General features: G+C 51.3%; 2 protein-coding genes across 11 annotated transcripts in view; one reads left to right on the plus strand and one right to left on the minus strand.

Annotated features, from left to right (window-relative positions):
• The window catches only part of Cib4 (calcium and integrin binding family member 4), a 92,128-nt gene extending 79,033 nt beyond the window's left edge, over window positions 1–13,095 (minus strand). For 3 of the 10 annotated variants that reach the window (XR_011704320.1, XR_011704321.1, XM_071601429.1), the window contains exon 1: window positions 12,500–13,077. Coding sequence is in view for 1 of the 10 variants with exons in the window: in XM_071601428.1 (XP_071457529.1) it covers window positions 5,977–5,993 (17 nt within the window). In the remaining 9 variants the exon portion in view is untranslated. Of the gene's footprint in view, window positions 1–5,976; window positions 6,333–12,499 lie in introns of all 10 variants that reach the window. The other 7 variants (XM_071601428.1, XM_071601427.1, XM_071601426.1 and 4 more) reach the window with 7 other exon arrangements.
• Window positions 12,293–27,784, plus strand: part of Kcnk3 (potassium two pore domain channel subfamily K member 3) — a 35,687-nt gene continuing 20,195 nt past the window's right edge. The window contains exon 1 of the mRNA XM_027933538.2: window positions 12,293–12,728. Coding sequence (XP_027789339.2) covers window positions 12,446–12,728 — 283 coding nt within the window. The 5' untranslated portion in view covers window positions 12,293–12,445. The remainder of the gene's footprint in view (window positions 12,729–27,784) is intronic.

Genomic DNA, 27,784 nt, shown 5'->3' on the forward strand with positions numbered 1-27,784 from the left:
GCCAACATGGAGGGAGCATGGTGAGTTTGGGGACCTAAAAGAAGGCTCCAAAAACCCAGGGGCAGGGCAGGGCAGGAGGGCCTCAAAGTCAGGCTGGGCAAGTAGGCAAAACCTGCTCCACAAGGGCCTTACAGGCAACACTGAGAACCAGGGTTTCAGCCTAAAAGCAATGAGAACCATTTAAGGATTCAGATTGGAGCCATAAGACATAGGGCTGAGGGAAACCTGAACCCTAGTCAATCCTCAGGACATTGTCTGAAGTCCCAGTGTCAGAAAATACGAAGTGACATCTTCAGTGGGCCAGGTGGATGACGGGTAAAAACTGAAAAGAGGGAAGCAAAAGGGAAAAGAGCAGATTTGAGGAAGCCCCTACAGCTGCCTGGGGAAGCACACAGTGTCTTCCAGGTGACGTCCCATTCGCAGCGGAGCTGAATAGCTATATGAGCAGCGCTGATCATGCAGACCCAGAGCATATGCTTTCCTGTCTGCCTCCCCCAGGTTTGTGTCCCCAGGTTTATGACTATCAGAGAGGCTCTGAGACAAACGGGCAGGGGAAGTAGTACACAGGGGAACCCCATCCATACAGCTGGGACAGCTCCAAAGGGCAGGCAGGACTCTTAGAATCATCCTGTCCAACCATCCCCATTCCAAAGGAGGAAACTGAGATCCAGGGTTCAGTGGCAGAGCTGGAAATAAAGCACAGCTCTTCAACTCCTCCTCTGCTACTCTTTCTGCTGCTCCAGGTGTGTGTGTGTGTGTGTGCGCACACGCGTGCGTGTGCATGTGTGACCAAGACAAAGCCATTCAGCTCCCCATCCGGCTATAATCCAGGCTGGCCATGATGTTGGTATGAATTAAGATGTTTATAGAAATAAAAAAAAAAAGCTTAGGAAAGAAGTTAATCTCTATATGGGGGGTGTCCAGTTTCAGAAGGTTAATGTCTTGATTTTTTTTAAATCCCTTTTCTGTTTTATTCAAAGAGGATTTGGTGTTCCCAGTCCCAGCTGGGAGCTTAAGAAAACAGAACAGTGCTTCTCAGCCTGCTGCCGTCCCTACCACTCGAAGCCTCTCTTGTTGGACCTGGGGACAGGGATGCTGGAACCTGGTCTAGGCTCAGGTCAGAGGCATGCCTCAGTTTCCCCCTCTATATGGAGGCCAGAGGCTTCCCTTTCTGATCCTCTCCCCACTCTTGGAGAGAAGGTTGGTTTGACCCAAGAGCAAAAGGGCTGGAGGTGAAGCAGGCTTTACAGTTGAAGTTATTGAGGGAACCTGTCGTAGTGTTCCCTTTGAGGAACTTTTGAGGCGGCTTAGGGAGGTGTGTGCAGAGAGAAAAGGAAAATGCACAAACCATAGTGTGTAGTGGGGAATAAGCCAGGTATCCCTCCACCCCCATCTACTGTCTGAGAGAAACTTGGAGCCATCTGTCCTCCTGGAGGAATGGAGATGACAGTGTGACCAAATATGTACTAGATGTACCCTTAAAACTGAGTTTTGAGGCAAATATGAGAGTATATTTCTTGAAAGTTGCTCAGCAAATGGACAGAGGCCTTGGTGTAGCCATTTCTCTCCCCTAGTCAATCCTCAGGACATGGTATGAAGTCCCAGTGTCAGGCAGCTCCCTATCCACAAATTCCAGGTGAGCATCCTCCTGTGCAGAATTTGGCATTGCTGCATAGAAAGAAGTGAGCTGAGGGCCCCACCCAGGACTAAGCATGGTCTCAGAAATCATGACTACAACAAAAATATGGGTTCCAATTTCTCCAGATTCCCAAGGCTGACACAGGTATCTGTTCCAATCCAGTTTCCCAGCCATTATCATTGGTTCCATCATCTCTTTGCTACACAGAGATTATTTTTATTAGAATTTTCAGCAATGGGGGACTTGAGCTGTCAGACAAGCCTTAGTGCCAGATCATGCTAACCCTGGGATCTTGCCGTCTGGGCTTCTGTTTCCTCATCTATTAAATGGGACTTTAGACCAGCTCAATCCCCTATCACATACAGGTCCCCTTTGGCACTCATTTCAAGATTTGAACTTCTAAGTGCCTGCTGAGTCTCTGGCTGCTTCTGATCATCCCAGTCCTTCTACAGCTCACCCACCCTCAGCCAGGTACAGGAAGCTCTTTCCCCTGCCACATCTCCAAAGGCTCAGGCTGGCTTCCTTCCTGGGCTATGGTATACAGAGTGGGTTTTCCACCCCTTATCCAGGAAGGAAGGAACAGAGGGACACAACACACCAATCCAAATTCAAGGGACTGTAGTTTTCCTTGCCTGACTTGATCCTACCAACCTCCTGCACGAGGAGGACCAGGAGCCCCATCTTAGAAGACAGATTACACACTGGGAAGGGGAAGGGGCAGGAACCACCCAGTCATGCTGACCCCACGACTCTGCTCTTTCTCAACCTCATGCTGCCTCCTTAGATCTGCTCTGGAGAAACAGGGCAGTGTTCTCTGGCTAGGAGGCCTGTCGTGATTCAGTTCATCAAGCATTTATTAATAGACCAGAGGTTTGCATGACATGGTATTCAGGGGTAGAAAAGGACCGTGGAGCCTATAGGGTAAGTCCCTTCTAGCCTAAGGACTGAGGGTCTGTCCCTCCTCCAGGGCAGTGTCAGGCCGTCATCAGACACTCTTGGGCCTCTGGCAGCCGTTTTCCCGCTTGTCTTTTCAGATCCAGCCAGTTACAGCTCATTCCTTTGGTGCACATTGTTCCTTAACGACATCACTTTTTCCATCTCCCTGATGGCACTGTGCCCTTCCGCCTGAGTGCGGTTTCCCAGCTGACCTCCATCTCCCTGACATGCTGTGGTTTCCATGAATCATTGGACAGCACCATCTCTGGAGCATCAGAGAACTACACATACAGAGCCCAGTACCCCCTGCCCCATGCTCCGTGCATTGCCATGATCAACCCTCATCTATGCGACGGCTGATCCCTTCCCCTTCAGATCACCAGAGGCCCTGGTGGAAACAGTCTTCTCCCAGGCACCCAGCTTAAAATCCCAAAGGCATTCTTTACTTTGTGCACAGATGTGGAAATTCTCCTGGGTCCTTGCCTAGGCTGGGGCCTGGGTACCCTGTCAGGGCTAGGCCCTGGACAGCTCTGGTCCTCCCTTCTGCATCGCCACCATGAATGGTTCCCTAGCTTGTTCACTGGTGGTCCTCTCTCCCAGCCCCTTTTTGAGCTAGGGTTGCTAGGCCCTGTCCACAGTTTCTTCCTGTTTCCTATACGAAGGGAGTAGGGTAAGCCCAGGTGCAGGGTCCTGGCCCATCCTGCTCCTTCTCTGAGCTACTCATTCATTTATGTGACTCATTCATTCTAAACTCTATGAGCCAGCCCAACATTGCTAGCACCGTCTGCTCTCCTCTCCCTGTTGCTGCCTGGCTCTGACCTCCATCATTTTCTAGAGAGGGAGTGTGGCAGAGAAGGAAAAGGACAGACTTTAAAGGCAGACTGATCTGGGTTTGAATCCTGGATCCATCTATTTAACTGTTAGAGCTTAGACAAGTTGCTTCACTTTGAGCCTCAGTTTCCTCATCTGTAAACTAGGAATGAAGCCTGTTCATCTATGTCCCTGATATTTGTATTTCTGGTATAAAGACAAGAAAGAGCCTAGTGCATTTGGAGGAACTGCAAAGAATACCGAATGGCAGGAGCTAAGACCCCTAAGGGGAGCCACAGGGATGAGGCCTGAGAGGTGAGCTGGGCAGATCATGCAGGACATGAAATGCTGGTTTGGCTGTGAGGACCATGCAAAACCAGAAAGACCATGATCTCATCATCTGAAACCCCTCCCATGCACCTTGCATGTCCCTTACTGCTTCAGCTGGGACTCTAGGCTTTCTAACACTCTCCCAGGCTAGCGTTCTCTTCCATAACTCCCACAAGGAAGTGCAGAATAAAGTAGTTTTTTTTTCTCTATAGCTTCTCTCTGAGCACATGGTTAACATCAGGCACAGGACAGTCCAGGCCTGCCTCAGGGCTCTGGTATCCCCCATGCCACCTCCCTCCTTCTCTTCTGCACTGAGGCAGATCTGGAGAATCTGTTCTCCTCAACCCTAGTCCTGAATCAAGGTTGCTTCTCATAAACTTCCCAACCCCCAGAAAGGCCCGAAGGCTGAATGTGGCCCAGCAAGGTCACTGGTTGCCAATCAGTGCCAGGGCTCTTCTCAGAAGACAGACCAAGGCCCCCATCTAATTCCACAGGCACCGGCCATCTGAGAGCACCAAGGCCAGAGGAGCTGGAAGTCAGGTGGCCCCAAGGTCTGCTCCAGCAAGGCCACCCTGCTCCCAAAGCCACAGTCACAAAAATAAAAACAGAGAAAAAGGCTAGGAGGGACAGGGGCCCTGGGCCCCAACTACTAACAACATCGTCACCTTGGAATGAGTCACATCTTCATTTCACATTCACCACCTCACTGGAGTCTCCCAAGCACGGTGTGAGGAAGTCCTATGGGGACCTCTCCTGTCTCCTTAGATCCTAGTAGAGGACCCTGAGGCTCAGAGAAAGCCATAGCTCACCCAAGGTCACAGCTGGTACTCTTGCCTTTTGGATGCTTCCTCTGGGATGCCCAGATGATAAGTTTGAGTCACACCAGTTAATTGGTACCAGCCCAAAGAACACAGAACTTTAGCACCAGAAAGAAATGATGTTTAAAATCCCTAATTAACATACTGACAGCTCTAAAAGTCTTTCAGATAGTTCTTCCTCTAGAAAAGGAAAATACTATTTGAATTGTCATTGACAGATACCCCAACCATGGCCAGTATCTCATTTGTCTCCATCTTGCTTGTCCCTGATTTCCAGAACCCCTCTTCCTACCTTTTCATATTCTAACATGACCTAACTTCCCTGACAAATCTGAGACCCAGAAGCTACTAAACCGGGTGTCTTGGGGAACACACATTTCATAAAATTTCTATGGGAAAACTGAGTATCAATAAGGCAGCTATATGTTTTAACAGATATTATTACAATTATTTTTTCAAAGGTAGTCTGAATAATTAGACCCAATAGTATGCATTTCCATGTTTGGAGATTTCAGACATGTTTTAACCTGAATGAAAATCCAAACCACTGGACTGGTTAGACTAGGGTTTCAGGAATGAATCTTCTCTAGTCCACTCTATGCACTTGGCAGATATGGATACTGAGGAAAGGCCTGAGAAGTCCCTCCTCAATGAAATTCAGCTCCTTAGTGGCAAAGCCAAGTCTCAGCCTGGCCTTTGAACTCCCTCACTGCTATTTCCTCAATGCTCTGGCCCCACAGTGGTATGAGATCCACACAACCTGGGAAGGGCCAAGGTCACCACCTGGGGAGCAGCCCTGGTCTTAGATGAGCCTGCCAGGTGTGCCCAGGCTGCTTTGATGTTCCTGCACATGCTTGTGTCTGGCTCAAATGGCTGTCCCTTTGGACTGTTGCAAGGGGCTGATTAGGTGTAATTGCTTTGCTGGGAGCAAGCTATCTGCTTAATAGAATCAGCTACCAGTAATTGGCCTGCCATAGGCCCATTTCCCCTGTTGGAGTGCCAGGGCCTCCAGGGCCCCTGCTCCGACCTTACATGCTGGACCCCTGCAGGTGGCAGTATGTAGGGTGTTTGTGAATGGGCTTTGGGCTTGGTTTGGGGGAGCCAAGAGAAAGCAGAGCAGTGGAAGCTCAGCAGCAAGAACCCCAGAGCTGCCCTTCCTGTGGCCAGAGGCCAGGGAATGACAACATTTCCAGGTTGGAGGGACAAAGAGCCTCACATAGACAGTCTGCTCCAAAAATATTGGACTGAGCCCAACGGAATCACAAAGGGCATCTAGTCCAGCCTCAAACTCAATGCATCTATCAGACAAGTCCAAAGGCATTTCTTGCAGACCCACTTTGTGCCAGGCATGGAAGTAACTCCTAGAATCCTTCTAAAATGGCCTCAATCCAAAGGGTCAACTAGGCTATGTTTTCACATCCATCTTAACCAGGAGCTCATTACCATCCTGGGCAGTTCATTTCTCTTCACGGGCATGGAGATGTTCCATCTTCTGTTGAAAGCTCTTGGCTGGTTACATCACCCCCACAGATCACTGGCTCCTTGTCGACCACAAAGAGCAAAACTAATCCCTCCTCATGTGGCAGCTCACATGTCCCCCGCATCTTTTCTCCAGGCTGAACATTCCAAGTTCTCTCACCATGCCACGTTCATCATGCTGGTAAGGCCCCTCATTAATTTGGTTGACAGGCCTGGATCCTGCTCCTGTTTGTCAATTTCTTTCTCTCAGCATGGTCTGGAGCCCAGCAGCTGGAACCACAGAACTCAGGATTCCTCCCTTGGCAGAAACAACTGCAGCCCTAGACAGAAATGACACTGCTGAAGAGTGCCATGGTGGCCGCCCAAGCCCCTCCGAAGGGAAGGACACCTAAAGCCTGTTCCCTGGGAGCAGAGTTGCCTCTCTTGCCCTCTTCCCTACCCCAAGAAACAAACACACGCACACACGCTGTCATGTACACTTAGGCACCACGCAATACTCGCTGGCTGATTAATCATTGCAAGTGCTATTATAATTATTGTGTTTGGTGCTAAGAACAGGCTGCCTCTGCTTGCTTCTCAGAAGCCATAAACCTGCAAAGAAGGATTTCAAGATTTGTGAGGCTGTTGACTATATCTCCAGGTTCTCTTTTTTTCTTTAGCAGCACATGTTTGTCAGGAAAGACAGGCTATAGCCACTCCAGAATTTCTGCAGAGGACAGTCTTAAGGGACATGATTCTTACAATGAGAAGGTGAGTTTAGGGAGCTTACCTTGTAGTTCTGATTGAGAAGTCAGGAGAGCTGGGCATGAACGCCAGCTCCAGCCCATATGCTGCAAGGCCTGGAGGTGTTCACTCCCCTGGACAGGCCTCAGTTTCCCCATGGGCACTGGGGGGCCTAAGGTTTTCTCTAGCTTTAATTATTCTATGAAACTTGGCAAATGTAGAAAAGAGGGTGAGTGGAGGGGAAACATGAAGACTTGGGAGAAATAGTAGGGGAAGGAGACCAGGACTGGCTGGGTGCAGTGGCACACACCTGTAATTCCAATGATTCAGAAGGCTGAAACAATAGGATCATAAGTTCGAGGCCAGCCTCAGCAACTTAGGGAAAGTCTAAGCAACTTAGTGAGACTGTATCTTGAAGTAAAAAATAAAAAGGGCTGAGGATGTAGTTCAGTGGTAAAGTTCTTCTGGTTCACTCCCCAGTACCAAAAATAAAAAAGGCCCAAGGCTCATAGCCTCTTGCACACTCGCTCACACATGCATGTGTACACATGTATGCACCAGGCTGGAGAATAGCAGCTGGTTTTCTGCAGGTCACACTCTGTCACCACTGCTGCCTAAGACCCCAGTAATGTCTTTGTCTGTCCTGTGTCCCTGCTCCAAGTGTGGGGAGGAGGAGGAGGTTTTGAAGAAAGGAAAAGGGAGAAAATGAAGGGAATGAGTAGAAAGTAGGGAAGCATATAAATGACAAAACCAGAAAAACTGAAAAATAAAAGTTTTGAGAAGGATGAAGTGGATAATCTCACACATTGCTGGGGAGAATGTAAACCAAGACAGCCATGCAGAGGACAACTCAATAGGACTTAGGGACATGCAGTGGGCAAATATACAGTGACCACTGTGCTCATCACAGGCCAGTACTCATTGTCAGAGAGAAGGAGGCACTTAGGAGGCCCTGTCTAGGAGAAGGGCTCCATCAGATGCAGGACATGCAGCTTTGGGGTAAAGACTTGGCTTTATATTAGTGACGGGTAGGAGCAGGCCTGACCCCACAGCAACTTCACCAAGATCAGTTGTTCCTCTCTCCTCATTACGAGAGCCAAGCCCAACCCAGGGCTGGGGCTAGCCTCATTCATCTCTGAGTCTGAGCTTTCATTTTGGTCCATAAAAGGACAGCCCTTTCCCCAGGTAACACAGCTCAACTGGGGCAGGACTAAGAGGGCCAGGTGTCCAGCTTCCCAGCAGTGCTGTCTCTCAGCAGCCCACAGAGGCTTGCTTTGCTAACAGTTGCCTTTTGTGTTTGATTTGGGCTTGAGATGTTAAACAAACAGTGTCTCTTGACAAACGCAAGCTGGGTGCAATGGGACCGGGTTATGCTCCGTAAAGCCAGGCTAATCTCCAACTTCTCTCCCTGCAGAGATACACTAAGAAACATCTCGATCACATCCAGAGCACCCTAAATCTCACCAAAGTGAAGCCTGAAGCTGGGGCTCCTGGATTCGTGGTCTGTGTTGGTCATTCCCTGTCTTTCTGCTGCAGCTCCTGGGTCCTGCCCCTCCTTTTCTGGCCTGTCCCTTACTGATGCTGCTGGAGTGAACCATGAGCCCCAGGCCCTACCAACCCGCCTATGTCAGCCAAGCTGACAGGAACAGATAGAGGAGAGCTTGCAGAGCCCTTCTCGGCTCTGGCTAATGGATAAGGGGTGCAGACAGGAGTAAGGCCTGTCCCTGCCCTGCAGGAGCTTATACCTGCTCTAGACATAGGATGGACCAGAATTTCACATGAGGCTCTGGTCCAGCTCATAACTGATGGGGCTGAAATTTGAATCTAGCTTGTCTAACTCTACTCCCTCTCTCACTGGTACTGCCCCAGTCTCCAACAAAACTGCCCATAAAGCAGGACTGAGAAGCAATGAATAGAGGGATCTCTGTGCACTCTTCTACCTGCCATTCTTCAGGCCACATTCTCAGCCATTGTAGAATGAGTAGGGCTCTCATTAGTATTCCAGGTCATCAGAGTGAGAAGGGACCTTCTGACATAGTCAACACTTTTCTCTCAGAGGAAAGGAAACTGAGGCACAGATGGGCCATATGGCCCTCCCAATGCCTCCAGCAGCACTGGCACTGAACTCCAGGCCTCTGAACTCCCAGTTCAAGACCCTCTCCTTTGTGAGACATGCTTCTTTGGGCTTTGGGACACTGATATCTGCCTGTACCTTCCTTCTCTCTGACAGGGCTTGCTCCAGCTTTAGAAGTATCTGTCTGTAGTCACAGAAGCAGATTGCTGAGCTTTTCTGCCTGAGACTCAGCCCTCTGCATCCCTCTCCCACTGATGCTGCTGGTTTTGAACCCAGCAGTTCAGGATTCTTCAAACCTTCACTTAAGTACCAAGGAAACATATAGGGCAGCTCTGATATGCAAAGCACTGTGGGAAGAGTAGCAAGAGAGTAAGTAGGGTCGCTACCTGGAAAAAACACTGAGCCGATGGGAAGAGAGCAACTAAAGAGCCAGCTAATCTACTAGGCAGAGGAAAGGCTGAATTGAAGCTTACCCATGAGTCTGTGGAAGAACAAAAGAACTGGTGGCTCCGATAGGAGGCAACCAGGGAATTCTTCACGGAGAGAATGGCCTCTGACTTGGGTCTTAAAGCCTGAATAAGAGGTTGACAGTCAAATGGGAGAGGCAAGGAGTTACCAGTATCCCAGTTTATGAGAGCCACTTGAGTCACGTGAAGCATGAAAGTACTCAGATGTGTTTAGAACCTAACAGAGAAATGGAGTAAAAGATGAAGTTGGAAAGTAATCATGTATAATGTTTAGTGTATAATCAAATACAGCAACTAATGACAAATTCTAGACTATTGATCTTAACTCTGTCAGTCTTCAAAGCAGTGGCTATTCCTCTTCTTGGCCTAATTCTTGAGAGAACTGGGAAAACAGATGTAAGCAACCCAGGAGGGTCCTCGGATGTTCTAAATGAAAGAAAGGTGCACATTTCCTGGTCTAACCACCCCTTAATTTAAGGATGTGCAAACTAAGGCACAGGAAGATGACTGATGGACCCCAAATGCCACAGCAAACAGGAGGCAGAGACAGGCTGACCTTGGGCAGGTATGGGCAGACCCAGGGAGTCCTGCATGGAAGGAAGTAAGATAGGCTGCTATGTTCTGAGCACAAGCCAACCCAAGTCAAGAGAGCATGCAAACGTTCCATGCAAAAGTCCCAGGGGCCACTCAGAAACCTAAACTGTGCCAGGATGGCTCCTACACTCTGGTTCCCATTCCATAAGAGACAGGATGGTGGAGAAGAGGGAAGGAGGGGATCCAGGCCACCCTCCTGGGATGTCTTAAGTGCTCCCCACTAACAGGTCCCCTGGTCCCATCCATAATGGGTGCTGCACGCCAGAGAGCATGAGCCTCGTTTCTGCCCACTCCCTCACTGTGCAACTTTCAGCAACCCCATCCCTGGGTCTCAGTTTCCTCATCTGTAACATGAGAAGGCTGAACTAGATTATTTCTAAAGGTCTTTCTGGTTCCAAAATGCTGTAAGAACGAGCTTAATCATAATTAATAATGAATGCCCTGCCCCCAAAACAGCTTTTTCTTTTTTCCAAAGCTCTTTCACTCATATTATCACCTTTCATCTGTACAGCAATCGGGCTTGGCAGCCAGAAACAAGCAAACCCTGGACACACTGCATTCTCATTCTGACAAGCAGGTCGAGCAAGTCCCTTACATAGGAAGATAGACTTTGGGGGGACTGGTCTCTAGAGTGAATATGACCAAAACCCAATATATCATAAGTGCATAGAGCCTACCTTGTACCCAACCCTTGGGAAGCTGGGAAGTTGAGGAGTTGAGTGACCTTTGGTTATTGTCTGCATTGCTTTTAGCCTCAGTTTCTCCATCTTTAAAATGGTCATGAGTATAAGTAGACCTGCCTTTCAGGACTAAGGTGGGGACTAGAGATAACAAATATAGCACACCTAGCCAAACACATAGCAGATGCTTGATGAATACTTGTGGCATGAATGGTTGTGGAATGAATGGTTAGTGGCACTTCTGGGTGCCATTGGAGAAGGAATGTGGTAGCTGGCAGTGACAGGCTGGCCCAGGATGTGGCAGATGGTGCCTCGCTTCTGGCTGGTTGCCTTCCGAGCCTGTCCTCAGTAAGGGGCCTTGGGCCTCTTCCATGTCTGTGTGGCCTATGCCAGGGTCCCATGAAGGACTTTTTGACCCTCCTTGGCACTGGGATTTGCATTCCAATCATTCTGCTCACTCAGCCCATCCAGAGTTATAGGAGCTGAGCAAGGACTGTGGGCTCATCTGCTATGACACCTCACGGAAGAGATAAAGACAGAAGGCTCCGAGAGAGGCAGCGACACCTCGCCTGAGGTCCCCTGCCTGTCTCTCTTCACCACAACAGTCACAGTGTTGACAAATGAAGATACTGAGGTACAGGGAAACTGCTCCAGTCCTTCCAGTCCGGAGCCACCTGATCTGGGCCCCAAATCCCTGTCCTGCTGGGATGCCCCAAGGCGGCAGTGAAGCTATCTCTGGCAGCCCAGAGCCCTGCCTGGCACACTGGCGCAGGGCAAAAGCATGGATGACATGACAGCCTGAAAGCTCCTAAGGAGCAGAACTGGGCTGAGCTACTAGCCTGTTTCCTCACCCAGTTCTGGAGGCTGCACAGAGCTGGGAGGGACCCATTTCCGGAGAGCACCTCTCCCTTGGGTGTGGGCTCTTGTGTACCCAGGTCCCTAGTTGGGCCCTGCTTGTTTCTGAGACAGCCTGAGCCCCAAGCAGGGGAGGGAGTGTGGCCTGTGGGAAGGGAAAGCTTAGCTGAGTCCCAGTGCTGTGGCCAACACACAGAGTGCCCTGAATCGTACCTCACCCCTCTGTGCCTCAGTTTCCTTGCCCATATAAGGGGCAAGACAGCAAAGCCTAAGGTCCCTTCCAGTGACAACATGCTGTGATCTGGGTGGGCAGTGGGGGAGGGGCTCTCCTGTCTTTTCCCCTTCCTTGCTTTGCTGTCTTTCTGTGGCATCTGCTTATCTCTCCAGCTCTCCAGGTATCTCAGTCTCAAGTCTGTGGCTTTGTTTCTATCCTTTGCCCGCGTATTCTCCTACCTGCCTCTTCTTTTTCTGGGTCTGCGTGTCTACCTCTGGTTTTGCCTCCTCGGTCACACACACCCCTTCCCTGCGTCTCCCCCTCTCTCTGTAGTTATCTGTGTTTCCCGGTCTAGTTTCTTCGCTGGCTCTGGGGCCGGCGCGCTCGCTCTCTCCCTCTTCCCCTCTCCCCCCCGCCCCCCCCGCTCGGCTTCTCCCACACTCCCTCCCCGTGTCCTGCCCGGGCTCTCCCCGCGCGCTCCCCCTTCCTCCCCCTCGCCGGCCCCCCTCACTCGGCGCGGCTCCCCAGTCCTTATTTGGCTGGGCGGGAGGGCTGGCGGGAGGAGGCGGCCGGCGGGCTGGGGGCGGGCGCGGGGGCGGGCGCGGGGCCGGGCGGAGGAGGGCGGTGGGTGGTGCTGAAGGGACAGCTCCGCGGCGGCGGCGGCGGCGGCGGCGGCGGCGGCGGCGGCCCGGGCTGCGCGGAGCGGGAGCCCGGCGCGGAGAGCGGCGAGCGCAGCCATGCCCCAGGCCGCCTCCGGGGCAGCAGCAGCGGCGGCCGGGGCGCGGGCCGGGGGCGCCGGGGGGCCGGCGGCGGCCCGAGGGGAACGATGAAGCGGCAGAATGTGCGCACGCTGGCGCTCATCGTGTGCACCTTCACCTACCTGCTGGTGGGCGCCGCGGTCTTCGACGCGCTGGAATCCGAGCCCGAGATGATCGAGCGGGAGCGGCTGGAGCTGCGGCAGCAGGAGCTGCGGGCGCGCTACAACCTCAGCGACGGCGGCTACGAGGAGCTCGAGCGCGTCGTGCTGCGCCTCAAGCCTCACAAGGCCGGCGTGCAGTGGCGCTTCGCCGGCTCCTTCTACTTCGCCATCACCGTCATCACCACCATCGGTAACTACTCTGCGCGCGGCGGGCGGGGACCCGGGGCTGTCGGGAGCCTGCTGCGGCTGGGGGGTTCTGGCGAGAGGGGCTGGGCGCCAAACCGCGCGCTCCCAGCACCCGAGTTCAGCCCGGCGAGTCTGCTCTGTGGGGACCGCACTCGGAGAAGGCGTTGATTTCTGGCTCAGGACCCGAATCTCTGGCCAGGCCAGCCCTAACTTGGCCCCGCCGGGCTACGCGAGGACCCCCGGGGATTTGAAGTGTGTGAGAGGGGCAGGAACGACTGGCAGAGGCTCAGGAGGAGGGGTGTGGCCGGGCTAGGCCCTGGGGCAGGGCGCCCAGTGTGAACAGCAGGAGCGCGCGACTCCTCTGTGTCCCTGCGGATGGGCTTCCACGCCCGAGTGTCTACACCTGCTGGGCTCCAGGGCGGCGTGCAGATGCCGGTAGGCGACACTCCGCGGCACTCGCGACCACTCTGGGTGCCAGGAACATCCTGTAACTGCGGCTGTGAGTGCTGCTTGTTGTGTGTGTGTGTGTGTGTGTGTGTGTGTGTGTCCAACTCCAGGAGTTTGGGCACCACCAACCAGTGCATGTGATTTTCTTAGGGCAGCAGAGCTGGTGCTGGAAGCCAGATCCAGACCTGCCAGCCTTGCTCTCCCCACTGTCCCAGCAAAACAGTTACCTCACAGGAATGGCTCCAGTTCTCTTTACTAAGCCAGTGCGGATCACTGTGTAGGAGGCCACATGCACACCAGATCCTCTGACAGCATAGACACAGATATACACAGGGCACACACAGGACAAGGTTGCACACACGTGTGTGCACACACAACACACACACAGCATAGCACACAAATGGATGTTCAGGAAAGGATTCTCCAGCCAGGCCCTTGATGGTGCTACTCAAAGGTCCAGACAGAATTAAACACTTTACCCTTTCCTGAGACCCTACAAGTCCATCCCAGCTCCATCACTTACAGGTTGTATGACCTTGGGCAAGTACCTTTCCCTGCTTGGGACTCAGGCTAATGTCCAGATATGGAGAGTCTGGCCAAAATGATCTCAAGGGCTCTTCCCAGCCCTGTTGTAGTTAGATTCTAAGTTGGAAACCCACCTTCCCCTCAAGCCAATTGGGATGCCTCCAGGAACTGTTTCCTCCATCTTTCTCCAATCTTTTTTCTCTCCATGACCCCCCTCCTTGCCTTGGCTGAATTCCCAGGGGCTCATGGCCATTTGGCGTGGCCTCTGACAAGATGGCAGTGTTTTCCTGGGAGTCAACAGGAGTCAAGGAGAGTCGTGGGGTAAAAGGCAGAACTGGGCACTTTCTATCCACTGCAGGACTCTGTTCCAAGGCTTGCAGCTCTCTGGAGACCAAAGACCTGCCCAAAGAGGAGCATGAGAAGGACCAGACCAGGTTTGGTCTGCAGTCCGTCCTCTTACACCCACTGCCACCTGCCAGAGTTCCAATAGCTGTTCAGCTGTCTGGAGAATCAGACTAACTGCGGACTCAGGTTTTCCCTCTGTCTTTCCCACACTAAGTGCTTGCTTGCTGCCCCACTTTCTTTCTTAGACCATGGTCCCCAGCTCCATAGTGACCTCCCCAATAATTCACCCTTACCTGGACAGGACTGCCAGAAAAAAAAATCTCCCCAAACAGTTCCACTGTACCTATTCCCTCCTCAAACACCCTCATGATTCCCCACTGCCCACAGGATCTAGTTCATTCCCCTTATATCCAATTTTAAGGACCTTTATACCTGGCTCCAACCTCTCTATCTGACTTTATTTCTCATTTCTTACTTACATGATTGCTCTCTGCTACAGCCGGACTATCCCCTGAGGATGCGTTAAGTGTGCGCCTTTTCTAGGTCTTCTCTTTATCTTGTCCAAGCTAACCATCTAGGTCCAGCTCAAATCCTACCTGCTCTGCAAAGCCTCCCAGGCATTGCTGTGGACGACCACAGGATTTATTATCAAGACCACCTGAGAGATCAAGTGCAGGCTCATTTGAATGGTTATTCACATTTTAGAAGGTGCGTTTGTCTCTTTAACCACACTATAATTAATCTCCATGTGAGCAGAGCCTTGTAGGTCCCACTGCTGTACTCCCAGTTCCAGCTCGGTACCCAGCAGCTGTGAGCACTCAGGAAATGTTATTGATGGGTCTAAGGTATGCAGAAAAGAAAGGGCACCGCCCTTCTCCTTCATTCTTGCCATTTTTTCCCAAAGTGCTTGTGGTCCTCACCTAGAGACAGGCTTAAAAGCTGGGGCTAGAAGCAGAGCGCAGTTCCGGCGATTATTTATTTATACAGTGCTGAGCAAGAAGAAAGACAGCATCAGACCATCATCCCAGTTCTGGGGGTCCCCAGACTGGTACTCCTTGCCCTGCCTAACCATCTCAGGTTTTTTGTCATCTCCCACTGTGACTATGCCACCTAGCAGGAAACTGCCTACAGGGATTCTGCTCTAAGCAAACCCTACCTGGGTGGGCAGTGATGGGCCTTGTGTTGGATTGCTATTAAAGTGACCCTTACCCAAAACCCAAGGGCAACAGCCCCTGTACACCTGTTTTGGGAACCTCTCATGGGGAGTCCCATAGGAATGGAATAATGACAGAAACTACCATTAATCTGGTATCTTAGTGATCACAGTGTTTTCATCTCATGATTGGTTCTCAGCCTTCACCACTTGGTGAAGTTACCAGGGCAGATACTGTTATCTCCCTTGTACAGATGAAGCTGGGGGGAGGTCAGGTCAGAGAAGAGAACCCCCTGGAGCCACCCAGCTGGTGAGCAGCAGAGTCAGAGCCGGAAGCTGGGTCTTCTGACTCCAGCCCGGTGCTGTTTCCCTGCTGGCCTCTTGGCTGCTTCCTTTGCCTCCATATGCTGTGAAGCCCAGACTCAGCTGGGCCTGGCAGAGCCACAGTGTGCTGGGTGATGCCAGCTTGCAGGGTGCTCATAGGCATCCCTGATTGGTTGAAGGTCAGCCTGGCCGGACTTAGTCATTCACCTGGTTAGTCACAGTCTCCACTGGCTTCGAGGGTTCCTCCTGCTCCCTCATCCCTGGCCTCCCAGCCAGGAAACCCTTCCTTTGTTGTTCTCCAAGTTCACCAAACACAAATGGAAACTCTTTCCTTGGGAAACCTTACCCTCCCTAGCTGTTGAGTCATCAAACTCCTCCAGTGCCCCAGCTTGGTCTATTCATAGCCAGGGGCTGTCAGAGCAGGAAGGGGTCTGGGGATCAGCTGGTACCACCCCCTCTTCTTACAGATAGGAATCAGAGGGGTGAAAAGAGACACAGAGTAGTGGGGGGGGGGGCAAGGGCAAAATCTGATTCCCAGACCCCTGCCCCTTCCACTTTTTCAGGATGCTTCTTTATCTGTTTCTTTGCTTATTTATCTATTTTTGGAGTACTAGGCATGGAACCCAGGGCTTCACGTATGCTAGGTTAAACCCTCCACTACTGAGCTCTAGCCCCAGCCCTGTTATTTTATTAACAGCAACAGCACAACAATAATAATGGCAGCCTCCATTTATTATTGACTCTTTGGCAGGCTCTTCCGGACACTTAATTTGTATCCGTTCATTTAATTCTCACCAACCTTCCAAGATGGGCAGCTGAGGAACCACGGGCTCTGCATAGAAATGAGTTTCCCATGGCCTTCAGGCTGGAAATGAGGCACCTGCCCAGACTCAATGGGCCTCTCTGACTCTCATGTCCTGGATTTTTCACTAGTTCTTGTTCCACCTCAAGAATCCAGCCAGACCCTTGTGTCTCCAGGTGCTGAGGAGCCAAAGCTGGACCATTCCCTGGCAAAGCACCCAGAAGGAGGGATCCTCTTGCTCTAGCATCGTATAGCCAGTCTGCTGCTCCCCTGCAGCCTGGCCCCTGACCAAACCAGACCATGTGCCAGAGCTGTGCCCAGCACCAGGCCCTCCCTGAGTCTTCCACAGGCTCACAGGTGCCTGTTCTCCCACTGCAAGACCAGGAATCCTTGGGGCTCTAAGGCAACAAGAGACCAGGTGATCCATCACTGGTTGGAGCTGGACGGGAGCTCTGTCCTGCCCCTCCCTCAGCTTCCAGCCTGTTCCCAGGTGAGCACAGACTCCATGCTTGCCACAGGTCCAGGGCATCCTGAGTCTGAGAGTTCAAACAAGTGGATCATCAGGGAATGTGAAATTTTTACACCTTTCAAAAGGAGGAAAGTCCAGAAGTGACCTTCCATTCTCCAAATCCTAGAACCCTTTAATAAAAGAGAGAGATATTAGCCTTCATCCAAATACTCAGCATAGTCACCAGCAAATGAGGGTACAGTCCTGGTTAGAACGCAGGTCTTTGGGTGCCCAGAGTGGAACTCTCAGCACCACGACTCCCCTGATACCCTCATCTCTCTCAGCACCGAGGCCTCAGCCCCCACTATTCCTCTCTGGACCGTCCAGGGGACAGAGAGGCAACCCAGCTGGCGTAGTCTCAGTACCCACTCAGCACTTCCATCCTCCATACCTGAGGGCCAGCCACTCTGCTTTACCCCACACGCCTTTCTGCAGGGTGGTGTAGGAACGTGGGCACGAACCTGGAAGCCAGTGTCCCTGGTGTCCTCTCAACCTACTCCTCACCCCCACCCTGCCTTGGACAAGTTATTTAGTTTCTTGGAGTTTGTTTTGTCAGTGATAAAATGGAAATAAGAACATCTGCCTCCCTGGATTAAATGGCACCATGCAAAGAAAGTATCTGGTACATAATGGGCACTTAATAAATGGTATCTGCATTTATTATTATATTAATATTATTGTTCATGCTTTATTACTTCCCCTTGGAGGGAACTGCTCTATCTCCTCAGGGTCACCATGGTGGAAGCTACCTCTGCTCCTTTCTAAGAGGTAGGGATACTGGAGTTGAGGACCAGGAAGCTGCCACATCTCTTTCGCTTATACTCCCAATCCCACTCCCCCACCCTAAGTTTCCCAGTTCCTCTCCCATACCTGATGTCCAGGCTCAGGGGCAGCTCCTCCCACTCCCAGCAAATAGACCCTGAAGAAAACTAGTTAGGGAGAGAGAGGTTCCTTGGAGTAAGAGAACCTACCCTGGATTGGAGCAAGGAGGCAAAAGTTCTAATCCCACATAGCTCAGTTGCTGGTCCTCTCTAACCCTCAGTTTCCTTATCTACAAAGTGGGTGTATTTGGCCTTCTGGCCCTGCCATGCCTCCTGCCTGCGTGTCCAGTCCTCACACATCATGGTGGAAGCCCGGAGGCATGGAGATAGTGGGGTTAAGAATAGAACAAAAATAGAAGACACACGCCTGTCCGCAGTAGGGACAGGACAAACACAATAAGTATTTTCAAAGAAAACATAAACAAGCACAGATGAATGTAGTGCAAATCACCACTATAAACAGCTTTCAGCTGGCAGCACAAACGGTGAATCTCTGAGTTGATTTTGTAATTAAAAAAAATGTAAAAATGATTTCCCTGTCGTCAGCCAGCAGCAAGGGAAAAAAACAAGCTCTAACGGAGCCCCTTGTCCGTCTAGGCAGACTTCAGCAGAGACCTGGGCCGAGCATGCTCACCCACCCTCCACCCCCACCTTGGCCACAGGGAACTGACACGTGCCTGCAGCAGGCCAGGTGCTGCCTGGAGCTCCTCATCGCCAGAGTTCCCACCCTGCCCTGCTCAGAGAAGTTTGGAAATTTGCCCAGAACCCAGCAGATATCAAATGAGAGCACAGGGAAGTGGGCTCCGGCCTGGAGGGAGCAACTTTTCATGGAGTTGTTCCCCCCCACTCTCCAGGAAGCCTCTGTGATTCCTTCTACATGGATGTAGCCAGCGATGAAGGATGGGAACCAGGGTTTAGCAGAGGCACTTGCACTATTCATAGAGCATTTAGCCCAAAGACATAGCAGAATTTTAGCTTCAGAACTCTCAGTGTAGACCAGCCTGGAGAAGGGGCGTGCTGAGGGCCACACTTACAATTATCATCAGAGCCAGGCTTGGAGTCTGTTCCCTGACCCTTCCAATAGCCTCTAGTCCTCAGAGAGCCACATGACAAATGCCCGTCTGGCAGTGCAGAGAGCAGTCGAGTGCCAGCTGCTGCCTCCCGGTCTGTGCACCCTCCTGTGTTGTCCAGAAACTGCCCAGACCCAGGCTCCCAGAGGGCTCCCAGAGACCTGCCCCTTGCCTGGAGTCACCCAGCCCCTGGCTAAGGCAGTAGCTTCACTTGCTCATTGACTAGAGCTGCCTCAGCAGCTGCCTACAACAAAAGAGGTGTCCTGGCCCACGGGCCTCTCTGTGTCTGGGATCCCTGCCCAGCTGGGGCACACCTCCCATCTCGCCCTTCGTAAAGGCTGGTCCCTCCCTTACCAACCTTATTTCCCCATCCTACATCCTCCAGTGACCCAGCAAAACCTCCTTAATGAGGGAGTTCATAGTTGCCACAAATGGGAGACAGGAACCTGGCCTTGGTGCTAGACGCTGGGTTCTTTCTGTCTCTCTGAGTGGCCTTAGACAAACTGCCCTCCACCCTGTGCCCCTGTGATCACAGGAGGAGCAGACACCTCCCTGGTGAGCCTCAGGCCTCAGTCTTTTCTTCCATATGGAGTTGGGGCTCAGCAAGTGGAATTCCCTAAGTTAATGCGTCTCAAAGGGTCATCCAGAGAGAGTGACCCGTTGATCTTGTTTAAATGCAAATTTTGAATCCATAGATCTGGGACCAGGCAAGAGATTCTGCATGTCTACCAAGTTCTCAAGCACCATTGATATAGATCCAAAGCACGCTTTTTTTTTTTTTTTTTTGGGGGGGGGGTGCTTAAAACATAGTTTTATTAATTAATTGTAATTGATGCAAATATTCCCAAAACATAAACAGCCATGTATTATCATCCTACATGTCAAGCTTTTTGATACCACACATTTATCAAATCATAAAGCAATAGAGTCAGAATTCCAGAGTCTTGTCACAGCAGGAAGCAGATCCTCTCCCCTCCAAATGGCACCTTGAAGTGGGAAAGCAACACAAGATGGAACATGTCCCATTCATGGTGGCTATAAACAAAAATAAAATGGGCCCAAAGAGAAGAGTCGGCTCCAAGGGCAGGAATTTTAAAAATGGGGCAGCTGGCCAGGTATCTGCCCGCCTCTCCCCTAGCTCAATGCAGATATTTACTGGCATTTTTAAAAAGAAAAAGTAAAATACAAAATAAAACTAAACCCCCATTTTATAAAAAATGTAACAAAGTGACAACAGTGACTAAGTCACTAACTGAAGGAGACGTGAGCTTACCCTTCTTGTGCCCTTAACAGGGCACGCATTTTGAGTAGCAAGGATCTAAAGAATCTGAAGGCCTGGCTTCTGGGATTAAAACATGAGGTGTGGACTATGGTTTTAAGAAAAAGAATATTTTAAGATGAAAAAATAGGGATATGGTGTGCCCACAGGGTTTAACCAACACCTGTGGGTAGGGTTCATGGAAAGACTTGGTTCAGTCCAATCTGAGACAGAAGTTGTTAAAGTTGAGGCTGGCCAAAGATGGATGGTGCTGCTTCAAGAGGTAGTAAGCTCCCCATCACAGGAAACATATAAGCATTCCTTGGGTGAACAAGCTGCAGAGGTCACCGTATCAGCCAGGCTTCAACCAGAGAAGCAGAATCTGTAGGAGATAGGCCTAAAGAGATGTGCTGGGAGGAACTGTGTTGAGGATGGTAGAGCAGGCGAGGCAAGTCCAAATTCCACAAAGCAGGACATCAAAAAGAGCAGGCCATGACTCTCTCCAGGGCTGACATTGCTGTCCACAGAAAGAGTTCTTCTTCAGGGAAGAACTTCTTCTTTAGTTGGTCTTTTAGCTGATTGAATCAGACCTATGTGGATTATCTAGGATAATCTGTTGAGATTACCCTGGATTCTAATCTAGAGCCAACCTGTGCCCCCTTACCTGAAGTCAACTGATTGTGGACTTCAATCACATCTACAAAATGCCTTTAGAGCAATACCTAGATGAGGGTTTGAATAACTAGGGGCTCTATCCCAGCCTAGTCAACACATCATAAAGACCATAACACTGCGTGTGTATTGGACTGAAGGTTACAATAATCAGTTTTTAAGCTTCTTTCAAGCCCTGAGATGCCTTGATTTCTTGATCTTCAGAGGAGCATCCTGGGAAATTGGATCACCCAGAGTTGAACTCAGGGGGCTCCCAGACCCTCTGGGTCACCTTCCAAATAAAACTGGCTTTTGCCTTCATTTCAGGTCACTCTACCAAAAAATCATCGAGTTCACCTGCAGTCGCCTGTACACCAAGGACTATGCTAGTCCCCAAGATAATAGACAATGGAGACTCCAATCCTTTCCCGGGAAGCCTTGGGTCTAGTGGAATCTTGAAAAGCACAACTGGTATATGTGCTAAATCCAAGTGAAACAACTCAAAAGAGAGGTGTGAGGAGGTTTCTTGGGGGCACGTAGAGCTTGAGTCAGGCCTCTATGGTGAGCAGGTGATGATCTCAGTGGGTGACGATTAGCAGTGTAAGTTTCAGAGAAGGGGACAGCACAAGAGAGGCTGGGGGGGTTTAAGTGTGCCCAGGGAAAGGTGGCCAGGAGCAGACCCTGCAGGGGTCTGGGCTCTGGTACTGGACTAGAGTTGATAAGCCCTGGAAATGAGAAGTGACAGAGACAACCTGTGTTCTCTCACCTGGATCCTGACAAGTGGCTGCTCCCAAATCCAGTTAAACCAGTGGATTATGGAGACCTGAATCCTGATTGCTTGCTTTCCCCCTCACCCTGATCACCCAGCAGCCGGCACCAGCCCTCAAGGAGCACTTGCCCTCCTTCCCCTGCTCATTTCCTTTTCTAGGTCAAAGGTCCCTCTGGAGCTCAGACCAAACAGCCTTATCGATGGTGTGCAGGAGCCCTTGGATGGTGACACTGAGCTGCAGGCAGGACGTTATCACTCAAAACAGTGTAGATATTTTCTGCAGGGCAACTCCAGGTTCCTGTCTCAGACCCCCTTCCTCTACCACACACCCTCTCCCAAGTCTACACTTCTGGACTCCAGGCATCCCTTGCTAGATTTCTGCTTCAGATTCCAAAGCCTGGTGTGGACTCATTGTCCCTTTCAGGAATGTGCAGGGCCTCTCCTGACCACAGCTCCAATTCAGAAATGACCATCTCAGACACATCCAGAGAGTCACATTCCAGCTTGTCGGCCATAGGACCATCAGGGGGCAGTTTCTCCAGAGATCTGAACTGTAGGTCCTGTGGAGCAGCCTGGAGAGAGCAATAATAGTCTCCCAGACAGGGGTGGCCCTCCTCCAGGACAGGGTCTAGTGCTCTTGCCCCTGCAAAAATCCCCCCTGAGGCCTGGAGCCAACAACAAGGGACAAGCAGTTCCAGGCAGGGACCAGCCTCTGATCAGTGCAAAAGATGGCTCTCTTCCTGGCTGTTCCATTCAACTCTTAGACCTGATGTGAAGCAGACAGTGCCCATGGAGCCTGCCTCAGTTTCCACAGTCATGACCCAAGACTGCCATTCATTGGGTGGTTACTCTGGGTTGCCATCTTTATATGTAGTACCTCATCCAACCCTCACAGCCACCCCAGGAGGGAGGCTATACTCCAATCTCTATTTTAAAGATAGGGAACTGAGGCTAGGGGGATCAGGACTTGGTTGCTGCTGCTGGCAAGTGGCAGAACAGGGCTATAACCTACATGCACTGCATTTGGTCATATAGTGCCTCTCCTAAATCCCCGTCAACCCCAAGGTATAGGCATCCTTATTCCTACTTTGCCAATAGAGAACTGGACATGAAAGAAGAGAGTCATTTCCTATGAGCCAGACCAAGTAAATGTGAGGCAGGGGTCAAGTTGAAATCCAGAACTTCCAACCTTCTAATTAAGCCTCTCCCCAGAATGCAATTGCTCTCACCCCTGGGCAGAGGCTGGGGGTCTCTTCCATGATGTGGATATAGGGACATTGTAGAGATGCACATCAGCCTACAGAGGGCAAAAAGGGCAGGTGTCTTAGAAATACATTTGTTAATACCATCCCCACCCCCCAGCAAAGTGGGAACCTGAGTGACAGTTCTTAAGTGGGGTCATTAGGGGGCCTTGTTGGGAGTGACTTGAGCAACTAACATACTCCCTATTATGGGGGGCAGTATGGGGGGTCATCGACAAGTAAGATGTCCCCATCATGCTTGGTAGGAAGACTGTAGCAACCAGAACAGTAGCAAATAGAACCATGGGTATTAGGGCCCTGCTCCCAGGAGTTCATTCACTAGAGCTAGAGCAAAAACCCAAGAAAGTCAAGTTTAAAACTCCCCAGGTGATGGGAAGCTGCAGCCAGGTGGAAAGTACAGGGGAGACGAGAGCTTGTTAGGACCAACATTCTGTCCTTGGGAGGCTGGGACACCTGCCAGCCACAGACCTGTGCTTTCTGGATTTCCTTGGCATCTCAGAAACATTCAAAGGGTGGCTGAGGAAGAATCTTCACTAATTCAAAGCCAAAGCTCCTGAGTGAGCCAGGTGGCAAAGTCAGCAGGAGTTAGTGGGTGGCTCCAGGAGCAGGTCACATTTGCCCTCCCCCCTGGGCACTCAGTGGAGAACCTGAGGACAAGCTGTGTCCCCACCATGGCTGAGGCTCTCAAACTGCTCTCAACCCGTGGACAGTCTCCCCTGTCGAGGAACAAGTCAGATGGCTTGCACTAGACTGACCCGCATGACCCCATCTTCATGGCTCAGAACCATGGGTTTTCCACGCTGAGAGTCAGACAGAGTGAGACCCAGGGCTCTGGAGCAGGGTCCCCTCTTGTACTTGTTCCTCCTCAGGGTGGGGCCAGAGAAAGAATGAGAGAGAACCTAGAATTCAACTCATTTGCAGCCCTCCTCCTCTTGGAGCACCCGGCTCAGTGCCCCAGAGATCTGAGCACTCATTTTCCTGCTGTCCCAGGGTCGACCAGTAGACCCATAGAGGCAGGTTACCAGTTCTTTCTGGGAGCTGAAAGAGGATTTGACTTAGTGTAGCTAAGCTAAGGAAAGTGGGGGACCTGGTCCCCTCCACTGTTTCTCTGTTCCTGGAGCAAGTCAGACCTGAACTTGGCTTTGCCTGTGAGGGGTTGGTCTGGTGATGCCCCTTAGTTCAGATGTTCTCCACTGGATCTAGCTTGACCTTCCCTCCCACTCCCTCCTAGGAAGCACACTATTATGAATTATGCTCTTGTCCCGACTTCACACCATATTGTCCGGACCCTGGAGGGACTTCCTCTGTGTCCAGTCCCAAGAACAGAGATCTGGACATGACCTCCAAGTCACGCTGTTCTGGAAAGAGAGCATTTCTGACTGTGGCCAAGGTCCTGCTTATCAGCAGAGCTAGGACATTGCTCCAGCCCCTGGGGTGCTGGAATGCAGGAACCTCCCATCAGAAGGGGAAAGGATGGGGAAGGGTGGGCTGCAGGCTGGCAGCTCCCTCATTAGCCCCTGCGCTGGAGTGCAGAGGGAGTGCTGGTGCTGAGTGCCGGCTGACTCTGGAGTGAGGAGCAGGAGCAAGGCTGCAGACAGCAACTTCTCAGACTGAGCAAACCCAGGATGTGCACAGATGCAGGGCCTACTCCGAGGCTCCAGGGCCCTGGGAGCTGATATCCTGCTCACAGACCAGCCTTCAACATCGCACCTGGACAAGTGGCCTATCAGATCTCTGAAGGGCCAGGGATTAGGACAGTGGTTTGTTATCTCAGAATATTCTTAGACTAGGATGGTGAGCATTTGAGGGACTGACACTGGCCACTCCTGCAGAATAAGGCCTCAAGTGGCCATGCATGGTCATGCTGGGTCCTTCGGATTCCTTGAGCACTGTCCCCCTTCCTGGAGGCTCTTCTCTCTTCCAGGTGAGAAAGGAGACACACGTGAGGATATGGGGAGTGGCTTCCCCAGCCCCACAACAGTTCCTAACAAAGTCCCTGACTCTCTCCACCCCTCTCAGGCACCTGCATGGTTGTTTTCTCCTTCACCTGATTATTTCAAGCATCTTCCATGTGTCAAGCACCATCCTAGGCCCCAGGGACTCTACGGGGGGGAAATGGTAGCCCCTGTTCTCCTGATGCTTATATTTCAGGGAATGTAGAAAGTCCATAAACAAAACCATATTGTAACAGATAAACAACAAATGTCAATGGTAGGACACACCAGGAGACAGGAAAGCCAGAGGATATGGTGGAGAAGGAAGGAGAGAAGAGATGGGCAACTAGAGGTCACTCACTAGAGTGATCTGGAAAAGCCGCCTGCCAAAGAGGGCACTTGGCAATGCAAAGATGGGGAGGAGCCTCCAGGCAGGGGGACAACTAATGCAAAAGTCTGCAGGGAAGTTGCAGTTGAGGAATTTGAGGAACAGGAGCAGAAAGAGCAGTATGGCTACAGCCTGCGAGTGAAGATCTGCAGAGGAGGTGGCTGGATCCTCAGGGCCAAGGAGGTTGTGGCCTGGGTATGGATTTTATTCTAACCACAGTGGAAGTCACTTGGCTTAGTCTGTTCAAGGTGCTATAACCAAACACCATAAGCCGAGTAACTTAAAACAACGGAAAATAATTTCTCTTAGTTCTAGAGGCTGGGAAGCTAAACGAAGCTGCTGGCAAGTTCCAGTATCTGATGAGGGTCCACTTCCCTGTTTAGAAATGGCACCATCTAGCTGCATCCTCACATGGTGGAAGAGTCAAGGCAGCCCCCTGGGACCTCTTCTATAAGGACACTAGTCCCACTCATGAGGGCTCCACCTTTCAAAGGCTCACTTCCTGATACCATCACACTGGTGATTAGTTTCAACCTAGGAACTTGGGAGAGCACATTCAGACCATAGCACCATCGGGAGGACTGTGACATGATTCAACTTAAATGTTCACAAGATCACTCTAGATGCTCAGGTGGACACAGTACAAGAGGGATAGCAGGGTTTTCCAGACTGCGGTTCATAGCCCATAAGAGAGGACAATGGTAGTTTGGACAGGTGGTGGGGAGGTGGAGAGTGTGGACAAATTGAGGCTGTTTTCTGAGCAGAGTGGACAGGACCCACTAATGGGTAAGATGCATGTGTTCGGGGAGAGGAGTGGGGGGAGAGATCTGTGAGAGTGTGGGGAAGAGAATAATCAAGGATAGTCCTGGATCTTTGACCTGAGCACCTAGGTGGAGGAAAAGCATTTACTAGATGGAAAAATGGAACCTGGAGAGTAACAGTTTTGGTGAAGAGGTTCAAAATTCCTGTTTTAGATGTTCAGGTTGATTTTGAGATGCTCTTGATGAACTCATAAAGACAGTTGGATAGACAAGTCTGCAGCTCAAGGCAGAAGACAATGCTAAGATATAAACTTGGGGGTTATCCTGGCAAGGTGGCATATCCTATAATTCCAGCAACTCAAGAGGCTAAGGCCGGAAGATCACAAGTTTGAGGCCAGCCCGGGCAATTTAGCAAGATGCTATCTCCAAATTAAAAAGAAAAAGAGCTGAGGATATAGTTCAGTGATAGAGCACCCCAGTTCCATAAAAAATAAATACATAAACTCAGGAATTAGAAAATTGGTAGTGAAATTTATGTGCTAGACAAGGTTCCTGGGGAGAGGGGATAGGTGTCAGTAGAGCAGAGTGCCCAGCCCTTCTTCCCATAGTGAGAGGTCAAGCAAGGAAGGAGATAGGGAGGTACCTGGCAACAGAGGCCAGGAGGAGTGTTCCAAGAGAGGGAACAGTCCACTGTGCCAGCTTCAGCTGGGAGGTCAAATCAGATGACCATAGAGGAGCAGCCAGTGGATTTGGCAACACGCTGGTCAACAGAGACACTGGCCATGAAAACAGTGTGGCATTTGACAGCTTGTTCCAGGTGCCAAGGAAGGAGGTGGCTGCACAGGGGTTCTCTGTTCTTGCTGGTGGCTGCACAGGGGACTTCTGTTCTTGTTGGAACAGAGGGACCAGGTTCCAGGAGAGGCAGGCAAGAGAACCAACATCATGGCAGCTCCTTCCGTTTGCTGGCCTTTCCACAAGTGCATCACAGATCTCCCACAGAGCCCCAGACGTAGTTATCATTATATCCATTATGCAAATGAAGTTCTAGGCCAGCCAGGTTGTGGGCTCAGGGCACCCAGGAATCCCAGGCCAGCTCTGTCTGACTTGCAGCCCTGATCTTCCTCCAGTAGCCCTCTCCCCTGCAATCCTGCCAGCCTGCAGCTCCCCACCTCCCCATCCTCCTTGTCCTTTGATCACTCCTGTCAGCTCCCAGCAGTCTTGGCCTCTGCCTCCCTCCTCTGGGAAAGCTCTTTTTTGCTTTGATCCCTGTGCGCCTGCCTTCAGCTGCATCTTCAGCTGGGCCCCCACGTCCTGCCCTCCCTGCTGCTGCAGGATGTTCCCGTAATCTCTGCAAAAGATGGGGGCTGCATGAGCTTCCAAGAGCCTTGAGGGAACCTGGGCCTGCAGGACAGGAGTGTTACCCAGGCTCCCGGCCTGCTCTCTGGAGAAGAGGGTCTGGCCAAGCTTCGGTCCAGCTCCAGCCCAGCCCTGAGCACTGAGTCTGGAGGCAGCCAGGAGTGGGAAGCCAGAGGGCCTCTGTAGTCATCCAGATGGATCAAGGACCTCAAAGTCCTTCTTGAGAGAATGTTATAGCTGAGAAGTGGCAGGCAGAGCATTGGAGTAGGTGGGGGCTCAGGACCTCAGAGTTTCTTTTGGAGCCAAGGCAATTGCAGTGGGAAGTCGTGGTGGGAAGACACCCAGAAACAATGTGGGGTCAAGAGAGAAAAACCTGGTAGGAGCTAGGAGACCTGAGCTCTCTGCAGGCCCAATGCTACTCTGCCCTGCCCTGCCTGGTCACATCCTGTCTATCCTGCCTCATGTCCTGGTCTCTGAGATGAGGAATGTCACCCTGGATGCCAAGAGATGCCTCTGGCTCTGACTCTTGGGGTTGTGAGACCCCCATCTGCCACCAGCTACCCTGGCAGGGCTGGGTACCTGGCTCCCAACTGGAAGAGACAAGCAGAGGGGACTCAACACCCAGATACCATGGACGCCCAGCTGCACCCCGCAGTCCTGACAGGGGACTGCAGTAGTAATTAGTT

Source organism: Marmota flaviventris, chromosome 14 (assembly GCF_047511675.1).
Source record: "Marmota flaviventris isolate mMarFla1 chromosome 14, mMarFla1.hap1, whole genome shotgun sequence".
Taxonomy (NCBI): domain Eukaryota; kingdom Metazoa; phylum Chordata; class Mammalia; order Rodentia; family Sciuridae; genus Marmota; species Marmota flaviventris.